Source organism: Globicephala melas, chromosome 1 (genome assembly GCF_963455315.2).
Source record: "Globicephala melas chromosome 1, mGloMel1.2, whole genome shotgun sequence".
NCBI classification, from domain to species: Eukaryota; Metazoa; Chordata; class Mammalia; order Artiodactyla; family Delphinidae; genus Globicephala; species Globicephala melas.
Genome location: NC_083314.1, coordinates 26,359,455 through 26,372,955, shown reverse-complemented (window position 1 = coordinate 26,372,955; position 13,501 = coordinate 26,359,455). Strand labels below are relative to the sequence as shown.

General features: G+C 36.5%; 1 protein-coding gene across 1 annotated transcript in view; it reads left to right on the top strand.

Moving 5' to 3' along the window:
• The window catches only part of CATSPERE (catsper channel auxiliary subunit epsilon), a 232,659-nt gene that overhangs the window by 190,360 nt on the left and 28,798 nt on the right, over positions 1 to 13,501 (top strand). Inside the window, exon 13 of the mRNA XM_060285306.1 lies at positions 11,400 to 11,499. Within this exon, the coding sequence (XP_060141289.1) occupies positions 11,400 to 11,499 (100 nt within the window). The remainder of the gene's footprint in view (positions 1 to 11,399; positions 11,500 to 13,501) is intronic.

Here is a 13,501-nt window from a genome sequence, read left to right as displayed (position 1 = left end):
AAATGAAGCAACTGACAAGGGATTAATCTCCAAAATTTACAAGCAGCTCATGCAGCTCAATGTCAAGAAAACAAACAACCCAATCCAAAAATGGGCAGAAGACCTAAATAGACATTTCTCCAAAGAAGATATACAGATTGCCAACAAACACATGAAAGAATGCTCAGCATCATTAATCATTAGAGAAATGCAAATCAAAACTACAATGAGATATCATCTCACACCAGTCAGAATGGCCATCATCAAAAAATCTACAAACAATAAATGCTGGAGAGGGTGTGGAGAAAAGGGAACACTCTTGCACTGCTGGTGGGAATGTGAATTGGTTCAGCCACTATGGAGAACAGTATGGAGGTTCCTTAAAAAACTACAAATAGAACTACCATATGACCCAGCAATCCCACTACTGGGCATATACCCTGAGAAAACCAAAATTCAAAAAGAGTCATGTACCAAAATGTTCATTTCAGCTCTATTTACCATAGCCAGGAGATGGAAACAACCTAAGTGTCCATCATCGGATGAATGGATAAAGAAGATGTGGCACATATATACAATGGAATATTACTCAGCCATAAAAAGAAACAAAATTGAGTTATTTGTAATGAGGTGGATGGACCTAGAGTCTGTCATACAGAGTGAAGTAAGTCAGAAAGAGAAAGACAAACACCGTATGCTAACACATATATATGGAATCTAAGAAAACAAAAAATGTCATGAAGAATCTAGGGGTAAGATGGGAATAAAGACACAGACCTACTAGAGAATGGACTTGAGGATATGGGGAGGGGGAAGGGTAAACTGTGACAAAGTGAGAGTGGCATGGACATATATACACTACCAAACGTAAAATAGATAGCTAGTGGGAAGCAGCCACATAGCACAGGGAGATCAACTCGGTGCTTTGTGACCACCTAGATGGGTGGGATAGGGAGGGTGGGAGGGAGGGAGATGCAAGAGGGAAGAGATATGGGAACAAATGTATATGTATAACTGATTCACTTTGTTATAAAGCAGAAACTAACACACCATTGTAAAGCAATTATACTCCAATAAACATGTAAAAAAAAAAAAGAAGAAGAAGAAGAAAGCATAAGTGATCTGGAAGATAGAATAATAGAAATCACCCAATCAGAACAGCAAAAAGAAAAAAAAAATTAGAACAGTTTTAAGGGATCTTTGAGACAGCATCAAGCATATCCACATGCACATTATAAGGGTCCCAGAAGGAGAAGAGAGAGAGAAGAGGGTTGAAAATGTATTTGATGAAATATGGCTGAAAAATTCCCAAACCTGAAGAAGGAAACAGATATCCAGGTTCAGAAAGCACAGAGGGTCCCAAACAAAATAAACTCAAACAGACCCAGACTGAGACATATCATAATTAAAATAACAAAGGTTAAAAATAAAGAGAGAATTCTAAAGGTAGCAAGAGAAAAACAAAAAGTCATATACAAGGGAACACCCATAAGGCTATCAGCTGATATTTCTGCAGAAACTTTGCAGGCCAGAAGGGAGTGGCATGATCTATACAAAGTGCTGAAAGGGAAAAATCTTCAATCTAGGATACTTTGCCCATCATGATTATTATTTAGAATTGACGGAGAGATAAAGAACTTCTCAGACTAGCAAAAACTAAAAAAGTTCATTAATACTAAATCTACCCTAAAAGAAATGTTAAAAAGTCTTCTCTAAGTGGAATAGAATAGGCTATAACAAGAAGAAAGAATCTATAGGAAAGGGAAAAAAGGAAGAATCTATAGTAAAGGCAAATATATAGTAAAGGCTGAGGATCAACCACTGAAATAAGCTAGTATGAAGATTAAAAAACAAAAAAATGTAAAATCAACTATAACTACAATAATCAGTAAAGGGATAAACATGAAGATACAAAATATGACATCAAAACCAAAAATGTGGTGGAAGGAAGTAAAAAATGTAGATCTTTTAGATTGTGCTTGAACTTAAAGGACTACCTGTTTAAAACAGATGTAGTTATAGGTCAATATGTTGGAACCTCATGGCAACCACAAATCAGAAACATATACTAGATACACGGAAACTAGAGAAAAAGGAACAAAAACATACCACTAAAGACAATCATCAAATCACAAGGGAAGAAACTAAAAGAATAGAGAAGAACTACAAAACAACCAGAAAACAAGTAACAAAACCACATTAATACATACCTATCAATAACTACTTTAAATGTCAATGGACTAAATGCACTAATCAAAAGACATAGGTTGCTGATTGGATTAAAAAACGAGATCCATCTATATGCTGCTTATAAGACATGTACTTCAGAACTAAAGACACACACAAACTGAAAATGATGGAATGGTAAAAGATACTTCATGCAAATGGAAACAACAAGAAAGCAGGGATAGCAATACTCATATCAGACAAAATAGACTTTAAAACAAGGTCTATAATAAAAGACAAAGAAAGACATTATATAATGATAAAGGAATCAATACAAGAAGAGAATGTTACACTCGTTAACATACATACACCTAATATAGGAGCACCCAGATATATCAGGCAAATATTAACAGACATAAAGGGAGAAATTGCCAATAATACAATAAGAGTAGGGGACTTTAACACCCCACTTACATCAATGGACAAATCACCAGACAGAAAATCAATAAGGCAACAGTGGTCTTAAATGACACAATATACCAATTGGACTTAATAGATATCTACAGGACATTCCATTCAAAACCAGCAGAATACACATTCTATTCAACTGCACATGGAATATTCTCAAGAATAGATCACATGCTAGGCCAAAAAACAAGTCTCAACAAATTTAGAAGGACAGAAATTATATCAAGCATTTTTTTCTGACCACAACAGTATGAAACTAGAAATCAATCACAGGAAGAAAAACGGGAAAAGCACAAACACATGGAGACTAAACAACACACAACTAAAAAAACCAATAAGTCAATGAAAAAAATCAAAGAGGAAATCAAAAAATACTTGAGACAAATGAAAATAGAAACACAACTTTCCCAAATCTATGGGATGCAGCAAAAGGAGTTCTAAGAGGGAAGTTTATAGCAATACAAGCCTACCTCAAGAAATAAGAAAAATCTCAAATAAACAACCTAACCTATCACCTAAAGGAATTAGAAAAAGAGGAACAAACAAAGCCCAAAATAAGCAGAAGTAAAAAAGTAATAAAGATCAGAGAGAAAATAAATAAAATAGAGACCAAGAAAAAATAGAAAAGATCAATAAAAGCAAGAGCTTGTTTTTGGAAAACATAAACAAAATTAATGAACCTTTAGCCAGGTTCATCTAGAAGAAAAGAGAGTACCCAAATAAAATAAGAAATTAAGGAGAAGAAACAACAACCAATATCACAGAGATACAAAAAATCATAAGAGAATACTATGAACAGTTATATGCCAACAAATTGTACAACCTAGAAGAAATGGACAAATTTGTAGAAACATACAACCTTCCATGATTGGATCAGGAAGAAATATACAATCAATCTGAACCAACTTATCACTAGTAGTGAAATTGAATTTTTAATTAAAAAAAACTCCCAGGAAACAAAAGTCTAGGACTGAAGAGCTTCACAGGGGAATTCTACCAAACACACAAAGAAGGGTTAATATCTATCCTTTTCAAACTATTCCAAAAAATTGGAACACTCCCAAATTCATTCTTCATGGCCATAATTACCCTGATACCACCCCAGACAAAGACACCACAAAAAAGAGAATTACAGGCCAATATCTATGATGAATTTAGATGCAAAAATCCTCAACAAAATATTAGCAAAATGAATTCAACAATATATAAAATGATAAAGTGTGATTTATTCCAGGGATGCAAGACTTGTTCAGTATTCACAAATCAATCAATGTGAAACACCACATTAACAAAAGGGAGGATAAAGGTCACACAATCATCTCAATAGGCTCAGAGAAAGCATTTGACAAAATTCAACATCCATTCATGATAAAAACTCTCATCAAAGTGGGTATAGGGGGAACATATTTCAAAATAATGAAGGCCATTTATGACAAACCCAGAGCTAACATCACACCCAATGAAAGCCTTTCCTCTAAAATCAGGAACAAAGCAAAGATGCCTACTCTCAACATTTCTATTTAACATGGTATTGGAAGTCCTAGCCATAAAAATCAGACAAGGAAAAGAAACAAAAAGCATCAAATTGGAAGAAATAAAACTATTACTATTTGCAGATGACATGATACTATACGTAGAAAATCCTAATGTCTCCACCAAAAAAAGCTATTAGAACTAATTAATGAATTCAGTGAAGTTGCAGGGTACAAGATTAATATATAGAAATCTGTTGTTTTTCTATATACTAATAATGATCTATCAGAAAGAAAAAGCAAGGAAACAATCAAGTTTAAAATCATATCAAAAAGAATAAAATACCTAGGAATAAACTTAACCAAGGAGGTGAAAGACCTATATTCTGAAACCTATAAAACATTGATGAAGGAAATTGAGGATGATACAAAGAAATGGAAAGATATCCTGTGTTCTTGGACTGGAAGAAGTAATATTAAAATGTTCATACTATTCATACTACCCAAAGCAATCTACATATTTAATGCAATCCCTGTCAAAATACCTATGACATTTTTCACAGAACTAGAACAAATCACCCTAAAATTTATATGGAACCACAAAAGACCCTGAATAATAGCCAAAGCAATCTTGAGAAAAATGAGCAAATCTAGAAGGATCACACTCCCTCACTTCACACTATACTACAGAGCTATAGTAATCAAAACAGCATGGTACTGGCACAAAAACAGATATATAGGTCAATGAAACAGAATAGAGAGCCCAGAAATAAACCCACACACTTATGGTCAATTAATCTATGACAAAGGAGCCAAGCAAATGAAGAAAAGACAGTCTCTTCAAGAAGTGGTGCTGAGAAAACTGGACAGCTACATGCAAAAGAATGAAATTAGAACATTTCCTCACACCATATACATCAATAAAATAAAAATGGATTAGAGACCTAAATGTAGGACCTGAACCATAAAAATTCTAGAAGATAACATAGGCAGAACACTCTTTGACATGAATAGTAGCAATATTTTTTTGGATATGTCTCCTAAGGAAAAAGAAACAAAAGCAAAAATAAACATATGGGGTCTAATTCAAACTTAAAAGCTTTTGCACAGCAAAGGAAACCACTGACAAAACAAAACTACAACCTACAGAATGGGAGAAAATATTTGCAAATGATATGACCAATAAGGGGTTAGTATCCAAAATATATAAACAATTCATACAACTCAATATCCAAAAAACAAACCACATTAAAAACTGGGCAGAAGATCTGAATAGACATTTTTCCAAAGAAGACATACAGATGGTAAACAGGCACATGAAAATATGCTCAACATTGCTAATTATTAGAGAAATGCAAATCAAAGCCACAATGAAATACCACCTTACATCTGTCAGAATGCCTACCATCAGGAAGTCTACAAATAATAAATGTTGGTGAGGATGTGGAGAGAAGGGAACATTTGTACATTGTGGGTGGAATGTAAATTGGTGCATCCACTATGGAAAACAGAACAGGGTTTCCTCAAAAAACTAAAACTAGACTACCATATGATCCAGCAATTCCACTGGTGGACATATATCCAAAGAAAATGAAAACACTGATTTGAAAAGATACATGCATCCCAATGTTTATAGCAGTATTATTTATAATAGCCAAGGTATGGAAGCAACCTAAGTGTCCATTAACAAATGACAATGAAAAAGTGGTATACACACACACACACACACACACACACACAATGGAATATTACTTAGCCATAAAAAAGAATGAAATTCTGTCATTTGCAACAACATGGATGGACCCAGAAAATATTATTCCTAGTGAAATAAGTCAGAGAGAGAAAGGCAAATACTCTATATTATCACTTATATGTAGAATCTAAAAAATAAAAGAAACAAATGTATATAACAAAACAGAGATACAGATATAGAAAACAAAAACTTGTGTTTTTCAGTGGAGGGGGAAAAGGGGAGAGGCAAGATAGGGGTATGGGATTAAGAGACACAAACTACTATGTATAAAATAAATAAGCAACAAGGATATATTGTACAGCACAGGGAGTACAGCCATTACTTTGTAATAACTTTAAATGGAGTTATTTAAATAATCTATAAAATCATAGATTAATCTAAAAGATTATTTAGATTAATAGTTAGTTAAATAATCTCTAAAAATATTAAAATATTACCTCACACCTGTCAGAATGGCTATCATCAAAAAGTCTACAAATGATAAATGTTGGTGAGGATGTAGAGAGAAGGGAAGTTTTGTACACTGTTGGTGGAATGTAAATTGGTGCATCCACTATGGAAAACACTACGGAGGTTCCTCAAAAAACTAAAAGTAGAACTACCATATGATCCAGCAGTTATGTTGTACACCTGAAACTAATATAATACAGTAAGTCCCCTACATACGAACCTTCAAGTTACGAACTTTCAAAGATGCGAACGTGCGTTCGCATGTCCAATCACGTAAGTTAGTTCACATGTCTGGTGTACTTTGTCATGTGTGTGCATCCTCTACAAGTGGTTGTGCTTTTGTGTACTTTACTGTGCAGTACTGTGTAGAACACCATAGTACAGTATCTTTATTTCAAGCCCAGGATTCCGGAAGCAAGTGTAAAACCAGCAGTGATGTAGCTGGTACTACTGTACTTTTCAAGGTACTTTACTGTAAGATTAAAAATGTTTTCTTATTTTTTGTGTTTCTTTGCTTTTATGTATTATTTGTGTGAAAAGTATTATAAACCTATTACAGTACAGTACTATATAGCCAATTGTGTTAGTTGGATACCTAGGCTAACTTTGTTGGACTTACAAACAAATTGGACTTACGAACTCACTCTCAGAACGGAACAGGTTCATATGTAGGGAATTTAACTGTACTGTAAATCGACTATACTTCAATTTTTAAAAATCTGCAGTGGAAGACACCATAAACAAAGTAAAAAAGACAGGTGGTTGAAATGTTTATTTATGGTATCTTTTAAGTACAGATTTTTTTAAGTTGTGGTGAAATATATGTAAGGTAAAATACAGTGAACATTTGGATGAGTACCCTGTGTAGTTAGACAATGGAATGCCAAATAGCAGTTAAAATGAATGAACTAGGATGCTTGTAAGGGGGAATCAAATGATCAGCCGTGAAGTTCAGTTTGGATAGGGAAGGAAGAGAGACGAGAAAGAACCTGCTGATGAGGAAAACAGAGACCAAGAGACTGGAAATTTCTATGGCTTTATTTCAAAACCTAATATTGAGTGGAAAAAAAAATCACCAAAAGATATTCACAGTATAATATCATGTATGTATATTTTCAAACCCATAAATCAATACTATATATGATTTGTGGGTACATTTACATATAAGTAAAGTATAAAACCAGGATGGAAATGATAAGTAATAATTTTCACATTATTCTCTGTGTTCTTCTGCATATATGAAATATTTCCTAATTAAAAAAAATAAGTGCCTAAGCTACAGGCACAAGGTCCATGAAGAAAACTGGGGAAGTAGAATCAAGTGGCCACGTGGCGAAGTTGAAAGGACAATTCATCCTCTGAGACTTGGAGGGAAGGAGTAAAAATAAATGCAGAAAGTGACTGGTTTGGAAATAGGAATGTAGGAGTTGAGAAAGGTCATGTCTGATAGCCTCGATTTACTTACATGAAGTAGGAAGGAGGGCCACCTGTAAACTGAGAGAAGGGAGGGGTTGAGGAGGGTCTTTGAGGAGAATGTCAAAGGTCACTGAGGGTACTATGAGAAGGGGCTGGCTAAGGGCCAGTAAAAAGATTACTGGACAACACCAAAGGCACAACTGAGGTAAGATACCATGAGTGGGTCCAATCCTCACACACAGTGAATGTCTGAAGTAGCACATGCACAGATGAAGAAGTCATAGATACCATCGAATGTTTAGGTTAGATATTACATGCAAGGGGAGGAACAGTTGAGTGCATCCAGGATGCTAGTGAGAGAGCAGGTCCGATGATCAAGCATGAGATTGGGCTGATTGGGGAAGGAAGAGCAGCTAGAAAGGAACTTCTGTGTAGCAGGAAAGCAGACGGGAAACAGAGGACTGGAAGTACCTATGAGGTCAAGGGGCAGGTGAGAGGATGTGAAAGATGGAAGATGTTGGGGTCAGAGAGTGGACTTTTGAAGCAGCACTACTTTGGACTATTGTGACAGTACTTTTCCCTAGGGGTAACTTTTTGTATCTCTGTAACAAGGAATAGCTTGATAAAGCTTTTTGCCTCCAATTCTTCTAGGATAATCGATTGAATAGTTGAGGTTAACTACAGAGGGACAGTCAGATCAATAAGGCTCAGTGTTCAATTCAACTGAACTATAGCAATACATAGTTGATAACCCGGTGTTCAATTAGATATTTATCAGAGGCAAATTTGGGTGCTAATTAATTAAGCCTTGAGAAAACAGGCAGACATGGGTAGTCACTAGGAAATTAGTGTGTGGACTAGGTCTCTAAATTATAATAAATGTCTTATCTTTGTAGAGAATGGCTCAGGAACAAGGTTGGGCAGAATTTTACAGATAAAACAATAATAGATTCACTAGCAAACGTTAATAAGAATAAAGCAAGTCCTGGGAGTATGATCCACCTAGGAATATGTCATCCCAGTTGCCTCTTTGCTTTCTTAATTCCCATGGCAACCCATCCTAAACCAGAATTTGGTGCTACAGAAGCAACCCAGAGGAAACAGTGGGACATAATTGCTCTACTGTGATGCAGGAAGTTAAGTAACAGGTCATAGGGGTGCTTTAGGGCTACTCAAGATTTGTTTTGATCAGATGTGGTAAGACACACAGATGTGGAAATGACTGTCATGAAGGAAGGTATATATTGTAAATACCAATCCCAAGAAACAGGAGGCACAGCACACCATGTAGGGCCTCAGAAGGAAGCACCAGGGTCTGTCAGGAGACAGAGGAAGTGAGGGGAAAACAGAGGTAAGGGTCTTTATTGTGTTTTCTGTGGGAAGGAATGGATGAGACAGGGTAAGCAGGTTTAGGATTGGCTATTTTGAGTAATTTCAGTGGGCTCTGGGTGTAAATACTGTCTTGTTGTCTAGTACCTGATCCTGGGGTGATTAGGGCAGGTAGATAGTGGCCCAGTGTGACAACCCATAAAGGAGGTGGCTGGGGGTATGGGCTCTGGATTGGTTGGTTTGCATATGAAAGGCATGCCTAGGGGAGCTGTTTACTATCTCTAGGAGTTAACCCTGGGAGGGCATCCCTCCAAGGTAAGCAAGGCCCTAGATATTAAAGCATCACATTACAGAAAGTAAAAGACAAGGTTAATACAATGGGCTATCTAGAGTGACCAGACAGGATTGAAAACATATGTGTCTAATGGATCAACAGAGAGGTCTCTCCTTCCCAATTCCCAAAGTGGAACTGCAATAGCGGAGAAGTTACAAATTGTAGGGAGAAGTTACAAAATGTAGTAACACTCATGAATCTCTCAGGTTTAATTAGTATTATATCTCACATTAATGAAGTTCAATGAAAATAAGCCATGCTTTCACAGGCAAGTATTTTGGTCCCATATTCTCAATGAAATACATAGAACATCAAAGATCATTATAAACCCAGAAAGTATGTCATGCAATTTATCCTTATTGCCACTAGATGACACTGTAGCTTATTGCTTTTGTGATTGTCAAACGATGCCTGCTCAGAGTTCAGTTAAGATCTTTTTTATTTAAATAAAACATAGGGCTTTGCAACTAGTTTTTATTAATTCAAGAATCTGATGGCATTCAGAAGATGCGGTCAAACATGCTGCACCTTCCAAAGCTCCTAGAATTAGAGCTTTGCCCAAATCCCTGAAACTGCATAGAAAATTGTGTGCATGCCCACACATATGTGCATTTTCCTGTGGGGAGGGTCCAGAGCTCTCATTAGAGTTCAGAGTTCTCTGTAACCCCCATCACATGCCAAGAAAGAAGTGAAGAACCAATCCCCACTTAACTACACCTGAGTTCATCTCTATGATTTCTAAAAACTAATTAAAGATAGAAACAAAATAACTTCTCAGGTAACACTTTCTGACACTTAAAGATGTTTTCTTCTCAATTTCTGAGCAAGGAACAAAAACTGTTTTTTATGACCATGGGTGGATAGCAGTGAGTTATAGCCGACCTGCAAAGCTAGACAGAATGACTGCAAAGTCAGGCAGAGATCTGGGCAGTGAGTAAGGGGTCACTGTGAAGCATCTGCTGTTTTTTTATGAATAGACACAGAAATGTGAAGCAAGAAAATATATTAGACACTGAGGCAACCTGCCTGAGACCAAGGTCCTAAGTGAAATTTCCATCCAAGGGGTGTGGGGGATAATTTCATTCAGAAAAATGGGCAATAACTGATGGAGAAGAAAGGCATGTAACCATTTTTAAAACAGTCAAGCTCTGGTATTCAAAGGTATGACTTTATCAGTAACTGACTTTAGCTTTTTTCTCAAGACCCTATTTTCATATGGTAGCAGAAAAAATCATAACAACTTGAAGTAATACATCTCTTTTAAAACTTACTGAGTTTGGGGTAAATACTGTAAGCTCAGTGAGACTTATGTCTCCAGTCCTGACGTCAGGGGAGTGGGCAGCCTGTCCATGTTGGACTGTCTGCTGGTGGTGTCTGCTGTTGGTGGAAGTCATCATGCATTCTCTGAGCAGGGGTTGTGCATGAATATAGCTCCAAGGAGCTTATGACTGTTTCTGCTTCTCAACCACACCTCAACTCTTACTGAAGCTGCTGATCTTCTAACACTTAGCCATATCTTCCAGTTGGTTCCTCCAGAGAGATCTGTACCTTCTCAGTTCGAATCATAGTAGTTCTGTGCTTTAATTCTCTGGTACATAATAGGCACCCAAAGAGTATTTGCTGATTAAGTAACACCAAGGAACCCTTGCTTTGCCCTTCCTCCATTCATGGCTCCCTTCCATCTTTCTCCCTGCTACCAGCCATGACAGCATGGCCTCACCTACTCACCTTATCAATACACGGTTCCTGTCAAACTGAAGAGAACTTATGGTTCCAACTGTTAAAAAAGTGAAAATTTTCTGCTTCGTTACCATGAGATTTATTTTGAGAGCTGAAGGAAACCTATACTGTAAGTACTGTTATTATTTTGCAGATAAGAAAGTCGAGGCTTCAAGAGTTTACGTAACTTCCCCAGGGTCACAAAGCTAAGTGATAAAGACAGGATTCAAACCTAAGTACCTCTGTCTTGACAGCTGGAGCTTTTAGCCCTTCTGCACTAAACTATTATTTTTGTGTTCGCTCTCTCTTTCAGATACAATGACAGTGGCTACGTTGAAGATGTTGAAGTAAATTTCATAGTGTGGGAAATACATGGCAGGGATGACTATAGCTTTAACAACACTATGAAGAAGGTATGACATTTTGGATTTAAATAGAATTTAGCATGCAATTAGACAAGTCTTTCCATTTTAAATCTATATATAAATTATCTAAGGAAAACAAAACCAGTCAGCTGTAGGTAGGAAAAATAAATATGACCTGTATATTGAATTCTATGACTATGAAAATTCATTTATGAAAAAATAAATCACTGTCCTATAGAACGGACTTAAAGGGGTCAGAAAAGATAATGTTTATAGTAGGATGATGCAATTATTGATTAATATTTTATTTTCTCTCCACATTGTATTTAATGTTTGATTACTTATGGGCCTGCATTTCACTCTCAGACATTCATCACATTTGTGCTAAATCAAATGGACACACTCTAGGCTTCATCTCACTTTGACTTCTTTGCAGCATTTGACCCACTGACCGTGGCTTCACTGTCCCCACACTCTCCTGGTTTTCCTTCATCCTCCATGACTGCTCATTCTCAGCCTCCACAGTGAATCCCCTTTATTCTTCCTGTTCACTTTGCAGGCCACAGCAGAAAGGCCTTCCTACTCCAAATCACCACAGTTCACTCCCATCCCTTCTACATGGGGCTTTTTGCCCTTGAGGGCCTCCCATCATGATGGAGCCTCTCTAGAAGTTACCAGCATTGATTCCTGAGATTTGTCAGAGATCTCATACAAAACCAGGGATGACTCCTTCCAAAGTAACTTTCTCATGTACCAGAGACCTTCATTCTCCAAGAAGTAGGACCTACGTGGGTGACAACAAAGAGACATGAATTCCACCTGCTACTCTCCTCCACATTACTGCAATTATGTGACCAAACAAATCCATCCCATCACACATTCCTGCCTCATTCATAACTAAGTCAGGCCATGTGACTGATTCTTATCACTGGAGTATGAGCAGAAGTGATATGTGTCCAGGATGAAGTACTTAAGAACTTCACATGCACCTCCATGCTTCCCATCTTCCTTCACATGTCAATATATTACAGCAACGATTAAAGATGGAGTAGATGTGAACTGGATGAAGGGGATAAGGGACTTCAAGAAGCCACTAGATTTTTAAAAGTCTGAGTTTTTAATCTACTGTTTTGAGGAGAGTCATCCATAGGAGCCCTTTAACCAGGGACATCTGCATTGGATTATGTGTGATCAAGAATTAAATTTTAATGTGTAAAACCCCTGAGGGTTGGAGTTTTTATTGCAGCAAAGCTGACCAATATAGCTCCTCCTATTAAAATTACATTTAAATGCGAACATTTCAGTCTCTGGACCCTTTAGCTCTCTCTTTCCCACTACTCCTCTGCCTCTTTTTCTCACACAATCTAGATATCTACTTTTTTCTCACACAATCTAGATATCTCTAGATATCCTAGAGAAACCCTCTGCTTCTCCCATTTTTCTTCTCTTCTTTGCCTATCTAACTTGAGCTCCACAGTTCAGTCCTTTAGCTATTGTCTTCCCAATGCCTATATGTCACTTTCCCTGGTATTGTTCTTGTTTAGTGTTACGCAACTTTAAACATTCATTTTTCTGCCTTATCCATGCCTATATCTGAGCTACTAATCACTTCTAGAAAAAAAATTAAAATTGCAATAACTGGAAGTATGAACTCAACTATTGGGAGTGATCACTGAAAAGAGAATTAGCCATCTAGAAAAGAGGTCAGAGGGAAATATCCAGAATTACACATAGAGAGATAAACTGATTTAAAATATAGAAAAAGAACATAAAGGAGATCCAAAGCTAAGATCTAAGAACTGGAGTCCTAAAAAAAGAGAAGAGAGAGTGTTGGTCAGAAGCAACATTTTCCAAAACTGGTGAAAGACATCAAGGCACAGAAAAAGTAATCTGCATCCAAAAACATCACAGTAAAATTTCCAAAATCAAAAACAAAGAGAAAAATCTTTAAAGTATTCAGAGCAAAAAAGATAACTTACCTTCAAAAAAGTAACTATAAGATTTAAAGCTGATTTCTCAATAGAAACAATAAAAACCAGAAGTCTTTGAA